General features: G+C 48.6%; 1 protein-coding gene across 4 annotated transcripts in view; it reads left to right on the top strand.

The window, feature by feature from the left end:
• The first annotated feature begins 261 nt into the window (after nucleotides 1–261).
• Sp2 (Sp2 transcription factor) overlaps nucleotides 262–14,699 on the top strand; it is a 23,859-nt gene continuing 9,421 nt past the window's right edge. For 2 of the 4 annotated variants that reach the window (XM_050156753.1, XM_050156754.1), the window contains exon 1: nucleotides 9,718–10,535. Coding sequence is in view for 2 of the 4 variants with exons in the window: in XM_050156752.1 (XP_050012709.1) it covers nucleotides 353–359 (7 nt within the window). In the remaining 2 variants the exon portion in view is untranslated. Of the gene's footprint in view, nucleotides 360–9,717; nucleotides 10,536–14,699 lie in introns of those variants that run through there. The other 2 variants (XM_050156752.1, XM_050156751.1) reach the window with 2 other exon arrangements.

Genomic DNA, 14,699 nt, shown 5'->3' with positions numbered 1-14,699 from the left:
CCCTCCCCATCCCGCTTCCTGTTGCTGTCCATCAACCTCCTAGCAGGCGGGACTTTGCCTCCTGCCAGTTGGCTAGCGGACACGTCGTTCATTCCTCAGTTGACTTCCGGTTGGTGACTACCACCGTCGATCAGTGTCGTTTCGCAGCTCTATTGGCCAGACCAACGTCACTCTAGATGCTTCCCAATGATTGGCTAAAAATGCTGTCGGTCCCCAATGTATAGGGCGCCTATTGGTGAGTGCTGCCGTCGCTCGGGAGGTGGCGGGCTCCGGGATTGGCGGGTGCTAGGCGGGCGGTGTCAGGCTCTCGGTGGCGGCGGAGGCGGCGGAGGCCAGGGAGGAAGATGTCGTAATGAGCGGTGGGTCCTGGCCTTTGCCGGTGGGGTCTTCCCGGCCCTCAAGGGTTGGGAAGATGGGCAGAGGCCTCGGGGAGGGGGAGCCGGAATCGGGAGCGCCCCCCTGGGACTGGGCCTGGCGCCGGGGCCCGGCTACGGGAGGGGCGGGGGAGGAAGGATTCCCGCCCGGAGGAGGAGCGCGGCTGGCCGGCCGGGCGGAGGCACCCGGAAGGGGGCGTTAGACTCCCCGCCCCTCAGAGCCCCGGGCGGGCGGGAGGCGCTTCCGGGCCTGGCTGGTGGTGGCGGGCAGCTAGGCGATTTTGGAACCCCCCCTTCGCCCCCTTAGCTAGGTGGTGCGGGACCGTCAGACTGTGTCCGAGTCTGCTCCACGCAGGCGGCCGATGCCCGCCCCGGCTCTCCCTGCGGACAGGCAACGCTTGTGAGCCAAGTGGTGCCCATTAGACTGGCTTAGGCTGCAGCCTGCTGCCCCGCAGTCCCAGATGGTGTCAGGCACTCCCTAGGCAGATGACTGCCGAGTGAAAACCGAATCTTACTGTTTGTACCTTGGCCCTTGAGCTTGCGACTAGGTGGCTGCAAACTCTCGGAATTCTGAGAAGTTTGAGAACTTGTTGACCGAGCTCCCAGACTATTGCCCGATGCCCCGCGCGGGGGCAAAGATGCGCTGAAATGCCAAGGAAAAGCGTAGGCGCAATCGTTCTTAAGAGATGACCTAAGAAATAAAATAGATACTCGCTTTCTTCCTCCATCCTCGCTGCTGACTTAATGGTGCTTCGCTTCCTCCCGTCCTTCTTAGGTTTCTTTCCCAGTGCCTTTCTAATTTTAGTACAAAAGGAAGTGTTTCTTTTGCCTTGGGCAATTGAGAAACCTGTCCTCACTACATTCCTTGGTTTTGATTCCAATAGTCTGTCATGTTTAATTGTTTCATAATTAACTTGACGCCGTTTGGCTTTTCTCCTGAACTTTTCCCTTTTTAGGAGGTTACTGGATCATTTATTTGTTGCTTCGTGGGGAAAGGCCAGTGATCCGTGAGCCAGGAATTGGCCCCAGGTCCCCCTTAACACAGATTTCATTGTAGAAAGGCGGTTGATGTTGCAGTGTGGACTGGTATGCGCTGTCTACAGCTGTTACTTGCTGTGCCCTGCCAGGCACTGGGCATTACAGAGGATGGCAAAGCCCTGAGTTGATCCTACCCCCTGTTGTGCTGGAGGCTGAATCTAGATCCTCACAAATGCTAGACAAGCACCTCCTCCTCCTCCCACTGAGCTGTATCTTCAGCCCAGAGCTGCTTTGGATAGGATTTTTAAGGCTAGAACGGTTAGGGTGTTAACCAGCACACAGTTAGTTAGCAGAGGGAAAGCCGGAGCCCAGATCACGGTTCCAACTCCTCTTACCGACCAAAAGGAATCCATTGTCTGAAGTGATGGGGTCATCAGTGTCTTGTTTTCATTTAAATTCTTGATGACAGTGAAAGGAGCAGTCAAAACCAGTCAGTGGGGCTGATGTCAGTGTTCCAGTGGCTTCTTTTTGGGGGGGTGAGGTGTTGAAACAATGCCTCACTCTGAAACCCTGGCTGGCTTGTATTCGTATTGTAATCTGTGTAAGCCTTGAATTTGAGATCCTCACGCCTCAGCCTTGCAAGTTCTGGAATTATAGGCCAGTGACCAAACAAACATCAGGCCCCATTAGTATGAATTATCTTTGGCTGAGGTGGTTGCTGGGTTTTCTAATTCTAGTTCTTCTACTCGATTCTACAGAGACTTCCCTCTTTGGTTAAAAGCAACAACAACAGGGAAAATAAGCTGCTCTGACACCATTATGAGCCCTGAGCTAGATGCTAAAGACAAAGATTGTTGCCAAAGACAACTATCTAGGGTTTACTCATAACCGGATCTTTCCCTGGGCACCCAGCTGGCTCAGAGAGGAAGAGTTTGGCATCCCTGTGAACACCACATAGGCTGGCTCGCCCTAGATTTGATTTAAAGTTTGGGCCTGGGTCAGAGATGGTTCAGTGGGTAAAGACACTTGCTGCCAAGTCTGGTTATCTGAGTTCAATCCTTGGGTTCCACCTAGAGGAAGGAGAGAAACAACTTCCACATTGCCTTGTCTGTCCCCACCCTCAGAGAGAGAGAGAGAGAGAGAGAGAGAGAGAGAGAGAGAGAGAGAGAGAGAGAGAACACGAGCGAGTCAACCAAATAAATATAAAGAAGTTTGGGCCTGCGGAAGCCTGTCAAAGAGGAGCTGAGCAGTAAAAAGATTATGGCAGATGTCTGGGTAGAAAAGCCCAAGCCTTCCCAGCAGGTAGGGAAGTTAGTATTTGGGTCTTGAACATCTTAGTTCTTGTGGTAGTTAAGTGTTTTGGAGAAGTTATAGTCACTTGTACTAAGCAGTGACGAGTCCTTGACCATAAGGTATGTGGCAAGCTTACTCTAAGCAAGTATTGCCCAACTATGGCCCTTCTAATGACGTTTAAAGCTTCTTGCAACCGGGCGGTGGTGGCACACGCCTTTAATCCCAGCACTCCGGAGGCAGAAGCAGGCGGATCTTTATGAGTTCGAGGCCAACCTGGTCTATAAGAGCTAGTTCTGGGACAGGCTCCAAAGCTACAGAGAAACCCTGTCTTGAAAAAAAACAAACAAACAAAAAAAAGCTGCTTGCAGCCAACCAGTAGACTCTGCTGGCATTGATGTGGGCTCAGCAGTTTTCTAGACCCTGACTCCCCCATTTCTGTGCTAGAAATGGGCCATTTTAAAATAAGTTACCTTTATTCTACACTCAGAAACTCTGCTTCCAGACACTGAAAAATAGTAGTAATTATTTTGGGTCAAGTACATGATGACCAGAGCGAAAGAGGCAGGGACGGTAATGGTTGTATGGAGTATTCCTAAGTAAGTGCGTCTGCGTTGATAGGATTACAGCGCCTCATTTGCGGTATTGTGGGCTGTGAACTTGGGGTCATCTGTTTGGAGAAGGTCATCCACTTCCTTGTACAAATATTGGGTGGCGTGTCTGAACTGTCTTTTTGGGTGACTTGAAGAATTTGTGAGCTGCTTCCCAGCTTTTCTAAAGCCAGGACCTAGGTTAGGTGTGGTGATGCACCTAATCCTACCACATAGGCTGAGACCAGAAGATTGAGAGTTTGAGTCCACCTGAGGCTACTTAGTGAGTTGCAGGTTAACCTGGGCTACATAGCAAGCAAGACCTTGTCTTTAAAAAGTAAAAATGAAAACAAGGAAATTTTACCCAGAGGGTGGGCAAATAAGTGTTTCCAGGTTGAGAAAGGTGGTGTCACACAGGCTGTTGGTGGCTTTTCCCGTGAATATTCCTCATGGCTCATCTACCTCCTGTGGGTCTTTCTCCCTTCCCCTCCACAGCCAGTTTCTCAGCTGTAGTTGTAGGTCTGTCTCTTAAGGTGTGATCTCCGTAACCAACAGTATCTTCAGGAGCAGCTTTCCTGAGGAGCCTGGTGGGAAGGAAAAAGAGGGTGAAAGTATGACGGGCTAAAGAGGAATGGGATTGGGGTCATTCTTGAGGAGATGCCCCCCCCCCATGTCATGGTGGATTTGTTCCAGTTGACAAACGGTAAAATAGAAAATATTTCTGCTGCTTCATGAGATCCTGAAGGAAAGCACAAAGCCAGCATCGGAGCAAGCTCCGAGTTGGCCCCAGAGTCTGGGGCAGCCAGACCTCTCTGTCCACGATTGGGAGGGAGCTGTCAGCGGCACCAGTCACAGGCCTTTCCTCAGAGTGCTCGGGGCAGCACGCTCTCGTGAGATGAGCCCTTGCTCAGCACAGGGACTGAATCTTGGTGATTCTCACTGTGGCTGGAGAGAGCTCCGAGTAGTGTTGAGATGTCAAGGCTGTCCCTTCAACACAAGCGTGCTTGTTAGACAGCCACTGGGGTCGGCTGATGGGCGTGTCTTCGCCTTAGCAGCCTTTTGTTCCATCATCAGGACTGCTTGCTGTGTCCAGCCAGCAGCTGTTGCATGTAGTGCAGAGGTTTAGCTTGGGTGGCCAAGGCTAAGTCCTCTGAGGTGCCACTTTGCCTCTGAGTGGTGATTTAGGCCCTTCAGGTGTCATTCAGGGTGACAGTGGCTCAGGAAGAGTCAGCAGGCACTGCATGTTTCCAAATATCTCTCCAAACCTCCTCACTGGGGTTGTCCCCTCTTGTGGGAGTTTGTAAAATCCCTTAGTGGCTTCTGAGACGGCTAGCAGGATCATGTGATTGGAAGTGAAATATTTCTGCCTCTGGTTTATATTTAATTTGGAAATTAGAGAATGAAAAACCAAAACCAGATGAAGACATTTCCCAGGCTTCAGAAGAGCAAGCAGCAAGCAGCCTCTCTCCCTTCTCCAGGGAAATGAAGTCACTACTCATTTCAGAAGCCCGGAGAGCGCAGAGCGTGACTCACACAGTGCCAAAGCAGAGAGGGCAACATGTCCATGCATAAGGAGATTCTTGGTGTGTGGGGGCAACGCTTGCTTTTATTTCTCCTCTTTGTACAACAGAATTCTGAGTCCCAGTATTTTTTTCTTAAGATTTACTTATTATCTATGCAGTGTTCTGCCTGCATGCCATAAGAAGGAACCAGATTTCATTGTAGATGCTTGTAATCTACCATGTGGTTGCTGGAACTGAACTCAGGACCTCTGGAAGAGCAGCCAGTGCTCTTAACGTCTGAGCCATCTCTTCAACCCAGAGTCCTAGTATTCTTAAGCAGAAAAGCTTTACATGGTTTCCTGGGACGCTTCCATCATGCTGGAATGTTCCCATCATTCCCTACTGCCCCCACATTGATTCCCAGGCCACAAGCAAAATTGGAGTGGCAACAGTCAGGTGTGGCGGAAAAGAATTGAGCACGGGACAAACCGGAAATGTTCACATTCAGATGCTCTCACGGTCCTAGCTAATGTTCCCTATGTATGTGCTACCTGGAAAGGGTATCAAAGTGTAGCCTGGAGCTGTAGTGCCGGCTGTGCGGTTGAGTTGCTTGCACTGAAGTGTTTGACCTGCTCCAGCTCACACAGGCACCACCACATTTGTTTTATTGGGTACTGGGGATGGAATCCCAGCTTGGTGAAACTGAACCACATCCCAGCCCTCCTTTGGTTCTTCTGCTGGCTTTTTTTTTGTTTGTTTGTTTGTTTGTTTTGCTTTCGAGACGTGGTTCCTCTGTGAAGCCTTGGCTGTTCTGGAATTTGTTTTGTATACCAGGCTATCGAACTCACAGAGATCTGCCTGCCTCTGCCTGCAGAGTGCTGGGATTAAAGGCGTGCGCCATGACTGCTGGCTCCCCCCTTTGGTTCTTTTTTGGTTTTGTTTGTTTTCTGAGACAGGGTTTCTCTGTGTAGCCCTAGCTGTCCTGGAACTAGCTCTGTAGACCAGGCTGACCTCAAACTCAGAGATCTGCCCCCCAAGTGCTGAGATTAAAGGCGTGCGCCACCACCACCCAGCAAATTTGCATTCTTAATGAGACAGTAATTAAGTAACTAATAAGTACTTGTTGGAAAGTGATAAGTCCAAGGATAAAAATAGAAGAGAGGGAGGTAGGGAAAATGTGTGGGAGAGGCAGTTTATATAGGATGTTCAGGGATGTCTTGGTGAGAAAGTGACTTCATGAAGCCCTCAAATAGTGGAAGGGGTTGAACCAGTTCTGTCTAGAGTGAGGGGAGGGTAAACTCAAGCCGCTGTGGGAAGACAGCACAAGGAAAGCAGTGAGGGAGGAAGGGTAGGCAGTCAGGCCACACGCCTGTGCGTGATGTGTGTGATGGTTGGCGCTTTGACTCCGATGGGATGCTGGTGAGGGCCTCTGAATAGAAGAGTGATGTCTCGTGTTGGGAACAGACTGACAGGGTCAAGGTTGGAAGGACAGCTCCGTGGCCTTCTGGGTTGGCTAGGCACACACATGGGTCAAGGTGATGGCAGAGCAGTGATATTGGGAATGTGTTCAGAAGTTGGAGCTAGACGTGTTTGCTCTCACATGTGAGAAAAACAAAAGGATAATTCAAGGCTGAGCAGCTGGAAGGACGGAGTTAGCACTCTCTGCGGTGGGGAATGTTTGCAGGAAGCATGGAAATGGAAGCTGTCAGACACACAGTGTAGTGCTGGCTGGAGTCAAGATACCCTCTAATACGTCCAAGTGAAGGGAGCAGCTCACAGAGGGCAAAGTCTGCAGACAAACTCAGGCCACCGTCATTATATAGTATCTATGTGGCATTGGTTTTTAAAGCCATGAGAGTAAATGAAATTGCACAGAAAATAGGTATAGACAGGAAGAATACAACTCCTGAAATCTGGATGGCCTAGCTGCTGAAAATTTGAAAGGGGAGGACCATCAGAGACTTAGAAGTAGCTGTCTTGGGAATCAACCAAAGAGTGTTTCCAGGAGCAAGAACTGTTAGATCAAAAGATAAGGGCTCAGGTCTAGGAGTTGGCAATTAGATTCAGTAACACGAAGTCTGGTAGCATTAGCAATTTGAGTAGCATGAGGGTGGTACAATGTGGTTGAGTCAAGTTCAAGAATGACTACTGGGAGTAATTAGGATCAGCGAGAATAGACCCTCCTCGACTTGGGCTGTTTGTTGGATAAATTTGTAGTGAGTTGAAAAGATTGGAAGTCAAACATACATTTTAATATACCCAACCTTCTAAATGTTATAGTGTGTGTGGGGTGTTTTTCTATCCTTCCTTCTTCCCTCCCTCCCTCCCCTCCTCCCTCCCTTCTCTCCTTCCTTTCGTTTTGAGACAGGATTTCTCTGTAGCTTCGGAGCCTGTCCTGGAACTAGCTCTTGTAGACCAGGCTGACCTTGAACTCACAGAGGTCCGCCTCTCAAGTGCTGGGTTTAAAGGCGGCTTGTGCTGCTACTGCCTGATTGGGGGGGGGGGGGGAGCTGTAGTTTCATTGGAAGAATGCTTGTGTAGCTTGAATGTAGCCCTGGGTTTGAAATCCAGGCGTGTTGGGTAGTGGTGGTGCACACCTTTAATCCCAGCACTTGGGAGGCCAAGGCAGGTTGATCTCTCACTAGTTCCAGGACAGCCAAGGCTACACAGAGAAACTGTCTTGAAAACAAACAAACAAATAAAAAAGTGAAAAGTTTTTGCTCCCCAATAAACCTCTCCACTGATGCAATAATCCAGATCAGAACAAATCAAACCAAATTAGAAAAGGCCCAGGTTTAATGGCTACTAGCGCTTCTGGCTTCCAGGCCCTCAGAGAGGAGATGGGAAGGAAAACTAGGAAACCACGTGTTTGTTCTCTGGGAGACAATTTAAATATCCTGTGGGTGGGAGTAGTCTTGAGCCTCTCTGGGGAGGGGTCACTGGCGGGCTTTCTTGGAGGTGGAGTCTGGACTGAGGCAACTCCCAGAGGAGGGGGCTTGGGATGGAACTTTCCACCCAAACATTACAGACTCTTTAGAGAGATATAGGGGTGCCCGGGACTGAGGTGAAGCTTTCACCCAAACAGAAAGAAATAAAAGAATACTAGGCATAGTGATGCATATCTGTATTCATAGCATTCCAGAGGTGGAGACAGGAGGATCAGGAATTCAAGGTCATCCCTGGTTCTGTAGTGATTGTGAGCCCAACTTGGACTCAAAAACAGAGACCTCTTAGGTTTGCTAAGAGTTGGACAAAATCATTTACCACAAAGTTTTGCTTTATGTATGTATGTATGTATGTATGTATGTATGTATATTTTTTGAGACAGGGTTTCCTCTGTGTCTGTGGAGCCTGTCCTGGGATGCTCTCTGTAGACCAGGCTGGCCTCAAACACATGGAGATCCACCTGCCTCTGCCTCCTGAGTGCTGGGACTAAAGGCCTGTGCCACTACTGCCCAGCTCACAAAAGTATTTTTTTAGTAAAATGTTGATACTGAATACTGTACTAAAAATAGAAAACATAACTATGAGTATTCTTTCGTATACTCTATAGCACTGAAAAGTTAAGTTGGAGGCCTGCAGGTTAGCTCAGTGCTTGGAGCTGTTTGCCCAGTGCCTGTCATATCAGGATTAGTCTGACAACCACCAGGACTCCAATGATGGAAGAAAGAACCTCCACATGTTAGTCACGGCATGTATGTAGCCATGCACAAATAAGCACACATGCATATACAAATAAAATATGATTGAAATGTGAAAAAAAATGAAGTTGGCCGGGCAGTGGTGGTGCACGCCTCTAATCCCAGCACTCAGGAAGCAGAGGCAGGCGGATCTCTGTGAGTTCGAGGCCAGCCTGGTCTACAAGAGCTAGTTCCAGGACAGGCTCCAAAGCTACAGAGAAAACCCTGTCTCAAAAAAACAAAACAAAAAAAAAAATGAAGTTGAACCATAGGAGGAACTATCTGAACAGGTGAATGAGGAGTTTTGTTTGAGAGGAGAGGTTGGGAATCACAGCTCATTAAGGAAGTGTAAGTCTCAGGGTCGTGGCTCCCTTGGGTCAGAGCTGAGGGTGGAGAAGATCTCTGTTCTCTCCCTTGGCCTATGGCCTTAGCAGCGTCTTCCCAGAGTCGGTCTGCAATGAAAGGCGTGTGAGCATCATCTTCCTGTATTGTGGTTGCTAGATGTCCAGTTGTCCAGGCAGTGTGGAGTCTGCCACAGCTCACTCCACCCTTCTTCATCCACACTGATTCACCAGTTTCCCCGGAGGGCCAGTTTTGTTCTTTAAAACCAGCCATGGTTTGCTTTTCCCTCACCAGCTCTGAATTCTTCCAGGCTAGGCAACTGGGAAAGCCTGGCATTAGAAACTGCTTTACTGGCTTCTGGCCCAGTCATACTGACCAAAATAGCCACCAGAAGGGCAGCTTGCACAGAGTAAAATTCCTGCTGGGGAAATGCCATAGTGGAGGGCCAAGGAAGCCATAGCTGCAAAGTTTAAAAAAAAAAAAAAAAAAAAAAAAAAAAAAAAAAAAAAACAATAGCCTAGGGTCTGGTTGTGAACTTTGAGCCCTTCTAGCCTAGGACAGCTTGATAACCAGGCTAGGGTCCTTCCTGTTAAACCATGCAGTCCCAAGGCCGTCTACCAGAGAAAGACACCCCCGCCCCCAGGACAGAGCTCTGCTCCCTACCCTGTGGTGAGGCCAGCGTTGCCAAGGGTGCTCCAGGGAGTGTTCACTGGCACCCACAAGGTCATCTGCTTCTAGAGAGTAAGTGTGAGACACCCAGAGATCATAAATGGCCAGAGGGAGAGCTCAGACTTTAGGCTCCCAGAAGAGAAAGAAACCGGAGAGGAGGGAGGGATAGGGAGGAGGCTCAGTGCTTTCTCTAAACTTATCAAAAGAGCTTTTGGAAACTATGGAAGGGTGTAGCCCGGGGAGTGGCTGGTTAGGATTCTAGGTTTACAAAGGTAGTCTTCCGGGAGCACTCGGGCTGGAGGCTGGAAGCTGCTCTGGAGGCTGTGGGTGGAAGTGCAGGCTGAGTGAGGGTGATTTAAGCAAGGACCAGAGCCATGGGACTACTAAGTAGGAAGGACACTTCTACGAGGGGAATCGTGAGGAGCTAGTTATCTATCGGGAGGGTGCTGCTCACAGATCTGCCGTGATTAGAACTACCAGAAAGAAGCTACATTCCAAAGATTCCTGTATGCTCACCCCTCTCCCCAGGAACCGCAGCTGTCCCTGTACTAGGAAGCAGGTCTGGGGTCAGCAATTCAGTGCAGACATAGCTCACTGAAGAGCCAGTCCTTACACCCATCCCATACCTGAGACCCATGATCACGGCAGTGGGTGCCGAATGCTAGCAGAGGAAGGACCCCAAGAACATGATATACCTGTTACAAAATGGCTGGCCATAAATTTTGCTAGGGAGGAAAATGAAAGCTGGTCCAAAGGTGCAAGCATTCCTTTGAAACACAGAAAAGCCCGAAGTGAGGGAAGGACAGTGAAGATAAGCAAGGAGCAGGCCTGTGGAAGCTGGGGAGGGGAAAGCCCCGAGGGAATGCTCAGGTTGGGAGTGTCCGGCTGGCCCAGTGAAGGCCCACAGGGGGCGGGGCCGGCCCAGACCTGGGACTGTCGGCCTCTGCAAAGGTGTCTGAAGCCCTGTGAATGGACACAGCCCCCATGGAAGGGGTCTTGGGTGAGAAGGACACTTGTTGAAGAATGCCAGTATTTAAGTAGTGGCAAGGAAGAGGAGCCTGCGGGAATCTGCAGGGGGAGGCGACCAACAAGAGAGGTCTGCGCAAAGAGGTCTGTGGTGACCTGGGTGTGGATGGTGGCCTGGAGGGGACCGAGTTTGGCCAAGGAGGGTGGAGACCGATGGTGGGAGTCTAGAAGCTCGGTGCTTTTCTGTCAGTCTTGGGGTTCTGTTATGGTCCTTCTGCACCCTATGCTCCTTCCTCCTTGCTGCCTTGTTCAACCCCCTCAGGGCTTTTCCTCAGGACTGAGGTGTTCGTCACTGTGCTTGCGTCATTTGATCATGTCAGAAGTTCTAGCTGAAGTGAATTAATGATAAGATCAATGATGCCATTGAGAGTCATGCACTTTTTTCTTTCAGGAATATTTGGTAAGGGTTATGATGTGGATGAGGTGATTGCTGCCGTGCCTGAAGACCAAGGCAACTACTCCACATTGTTCTCTAACTTCACATGCCACTGTGCATGCCTGCATGTGAACAAACACATACAAAACAAATGTAAAAAGAAGGAATATGCAGCAATCCCTATTGCCCGTATTGCTAAATAAATGTAGGTTTCAGTGATCAGCTATGAACTGCTGTTACAGGCCAGTGGTACTGTTACCGTGCTGGATGTCCTGGAGATAGCTCGGGGCAGAGCATTTGCCCGTCATGTGTGAGGCCCTGGTCCAACTCCTAGCACAAAAACAAAACTAGCATGGTGGAAGTGGTGTAGAATTCTAAGAGTCCCTCTGTGGCTTCATGTCCCTCTTAGCGGTGCTTTGACTAGGATGGAGGGAAGTTAAGCATGACTCCATCCACATCACACATTTTAAACACATGGCTGCAAGTTAAATGAGCCTGCTCAGAGAGCTATGGTGACGTTTGTGCGCTCCTCTCCTAACCGCTTTCCTTCCCACATACCAACTGGAAGTGCTTCTCTTTTCTATAGCTCTCTCTTTCCAGTTCCGGAGTGGCAGAGAAATGGCTCTGTTTTGATCGCCCAGGTCTGCAGCCCAGGGGCCACATGAAGCTCTCAGTGATAATAGGAGACACACTTATGGTGGTTTTAGACCAAAGAAGTATTTCAAGGGCCAGCTGGAGAGGAAAATGAAACCAAACTATAAATGGTGCAACCGGGAGCACTGATAGCCTGCAGCCTATGTCATAGGCTCTGCTTTAACCTCTCACTCCGTGGGTCTCTACTTCCTAACCCTATGACCCTTTAATACAGTTCCTCTTATTATGGTGACCTCATTGACAACATTATTTTCATTGCTACTTCATAACTAATTTTGCTACTGTAATTAATAATAATGTAAACATCTGGTTTCTGGGCTACCTGATATGCGGCCCCTGTAAAATGGTCGTTTGACCCCCTAAGTTGAGAACCGTTGTTTTAACTGAGTAAGCACCGGGAGCCCAGTCAGTTTGAGTCCAGGGTCAGTGACTACAGAGGGAGAGAGAAGTGGCTAGGACATGCTGGACCATCTTCATTTCACTTCCTTTGCACTCTGCCCTGCTTCAGTGTCCCTGCGTTTTCTAACAGGAAGGCTGTCATTCGCCAGGGGTTAAGATAAGAACATGAACCCTTGAGAGCCTCCTAGGAGACCCACTGCCTGCTTTCCCAGGCCTGCCAGTAACTCACTCATCTTGTGGTCCGTCCCCCCCACAAGACAAGGTTTCTCTGTGTACCTCTGGCTATCCTGGAACTCACTCTATAGACCAGGCTGGCCTTAAACTCAGACATCTGCCTGCCTCTGCCTCCTGAGCGCTGGGATTAAAGGCATGCACCACCACCGCCCTGCGGTTCTGTCCTTTTTTTTTTTTGGTAAGATTTATTAGTTAAGATTTATTTATTAATTATGCATACAGTATTCTGTCTGCATGTATGCTGCAGGCCAGAAGAGGGCACCAGATCTCATTACAGCTGGTTGTGATGTGGTTACTGGGAATTGAACTCTGGACCTCTGAAAGAGCAGTCAGTGCTCTTAACCTCTGAGCCATCTCTCCAGCCCTTGGTTCAGTCTTCTAAAGGTTTCATTGAATTAAACGGAAATCTGGCTTTTTGAACGTTCACACGAGTGACTTGGTTTAAACTTATATACAGAGTAAGTGCCCTGGTCAGAACCTTGTTGGAATGCCCCTTAGAATGGGGCCAACGCTCCAGATAGAACCTAGCATGTATAATAATACATAGGAAATACTGTTTTTCTTGTCCTACGATTGAGTTTTTTAGATTTTTTTTTAATAAAAGCTTTTGTCTCAAAAAAAAAACCAAAAACAGGAAAAAAAAATTTTTTGTGCTGGGCAGTGGTGGAGGAGCACACCTTTAATCCCAGCACTAGGGAGGCAGAGGCAGGATCTACAGAGGGAGTTCCAGGACAGCCAGGGCTACACGTAGAACCTTCCTCTCAAAAAACAAAAGAAAAAAAAGTTTTTGTTATCTGGGTATGGTGACCCATGTCTTAAATCTTAGCCTTAGGAGGCAAAGGCTAGACTAGTGTAAGACTCTGTAAGTAAGTACATGACTAAAAGAAAAGGACAGTCACCATGAGGAAAACAGGACAGTGAAAAGGCCGGAGATGCCCGTGGGCCCTGGTCCTGAGCCCCCGTCCTGAGCCGCGGTCGCCACCCTGCTCGTTCAGTGTCAGTGGTGTGTGCTCTTTATTGATGTCTCCATCTAGAACCTTCTCCATCTAGAACCTTTAAAAGCAGCTGGGCTGGGCTCACAGGACTGCTTTTTGCAACTGCATGCTTTTATCTGTGCACGGATTTTGCAGTCAGCTGTGTCTGTGCTGTCCTGGGATCCACACGTCCTCTGCCCAGAGCTGTACTCTGGCTCTTCACAGTTGGCAGCATCTGCAGCATTCTCACGGACGTGACCGCTGATAGCCTGTGTTGCTTTCTGACCAGCATCATGTTCTCTTAGATGCCTGAAGAAACATGAATGGTTGTGTTTTCTCCCTGACCTCTGTCCTCACTAGATTCCTGACATGGGCTCAGTTACTGAGCCTTTGTCCCTTGAGTCTTCTAAGCAGTCGTGTCCCCCCCCCTCCACCCGTGCCCCCTCTTCCCCCATCTCTCTGATTCCTGGAATTTGCTTTCCAAATATCTGGGATCCGCCTGACTCTGCCTCAGTGCTTTGCCTTAGTGGTTTATGAACTCTGGGATGGCAGTCTTTTACCTCATGCTCTTGGAGATGGTCTCAGTATGTAGCCCTTGGCTGGCCCAGAACCAGCCAAGGTTGTAGACCAAGGTTGTAGCCAAGGTGTAGACCAGGTTGGCTTTAAACTTAAGAGATCCACTTGCCTCTTCCTCCCATGTGCTAAGATTAAAGGTGTGCACTACCACACCTAGCCTCTTGTTTTACCTTTTATTTACTTAAAATTTTATATGTATCTTTTTTCCTGCACATATGTTTTACACAACATGAGTGTGTACAATACGCGCCGGAGGCCAGAAGATGTCGTCATATCTCTACAGAGATTATGAGCCACCACATGGTTTCTGGAAGAACAGCCAGTGCTCTTAACTACTGAGCATCTCTCCAGCTCCAGTCTTGTTTACCTTCCTCCCGCCACCCCCAGACAGAGTTTCTCTGTAGCTTTGGAGCCTGCTCTGGAAGCCAGGCTGGCCTTGAACTCGTAGAGATCTCCCCCCCCCCCATTAAAGGAGTGTGCACCTGGCTTGTTTACCTTTTAAATAAAACTTCAGAGCAAGGTAGATGCTTCATTTATTAGTTACTCCCTTATTGAAAATAAGTGGCTGGGCCTGGGGGCACACACCTGCAGTCCCAGGCCTGAGAGGCTGTGGTCTGAGTTCCAGGTCAACCTGGGGTATGGTATAAGACCCCTGTCTCAAATAAAGTAAAAATAAAATTTAAAAATTACAAGAGGATACAGTGGTCCCCCAGCACCCACAGGGGATTGGTTCCAGGAGCCCTGGAGATACCAGAATCCATAAATGTTTAAGGAGTTTTTTATATAATTTGTAGAATTTACACATAAGCTACACACCTATATACTTTAAATCATCTGCGGTTTAGAGTCAGCGTTTTTTGGTGCATGGTGGTTGAATATGTGAATATAGAACCTGTGGCTATGGAGGCTCATCATTGTGGGAAAATGAGAAAATACAGTGAATTGCGAAAAATCTGTTAGAGATATAACTATATATATAATATATATTATATATCTATAATATATAGTTATACTATATAGCTATATATATATATA

This window comes from Alexandromys fortis, unplaced genomic scaffold (assembly GCF_014885135.2).
Source record: "Alexandromys fortis isolate MF-2015 unplaced genomic scaffold, M_Fortis_MF-2015_v1.1 scaffold_31, whole genome shotgun sequence".
NCBI classification, from domain to species: domain Eukaryota; kingdom Metazoa; phylum Chordata; class Mammalia; order Rodentia; family Cricetidae; genus Alexandromys; species Alexandromys fortis.
Note: the sequence above shows the minus strand (reverse complement) of the source record. Positions and strands in the feature narration are given on the sequence as shown.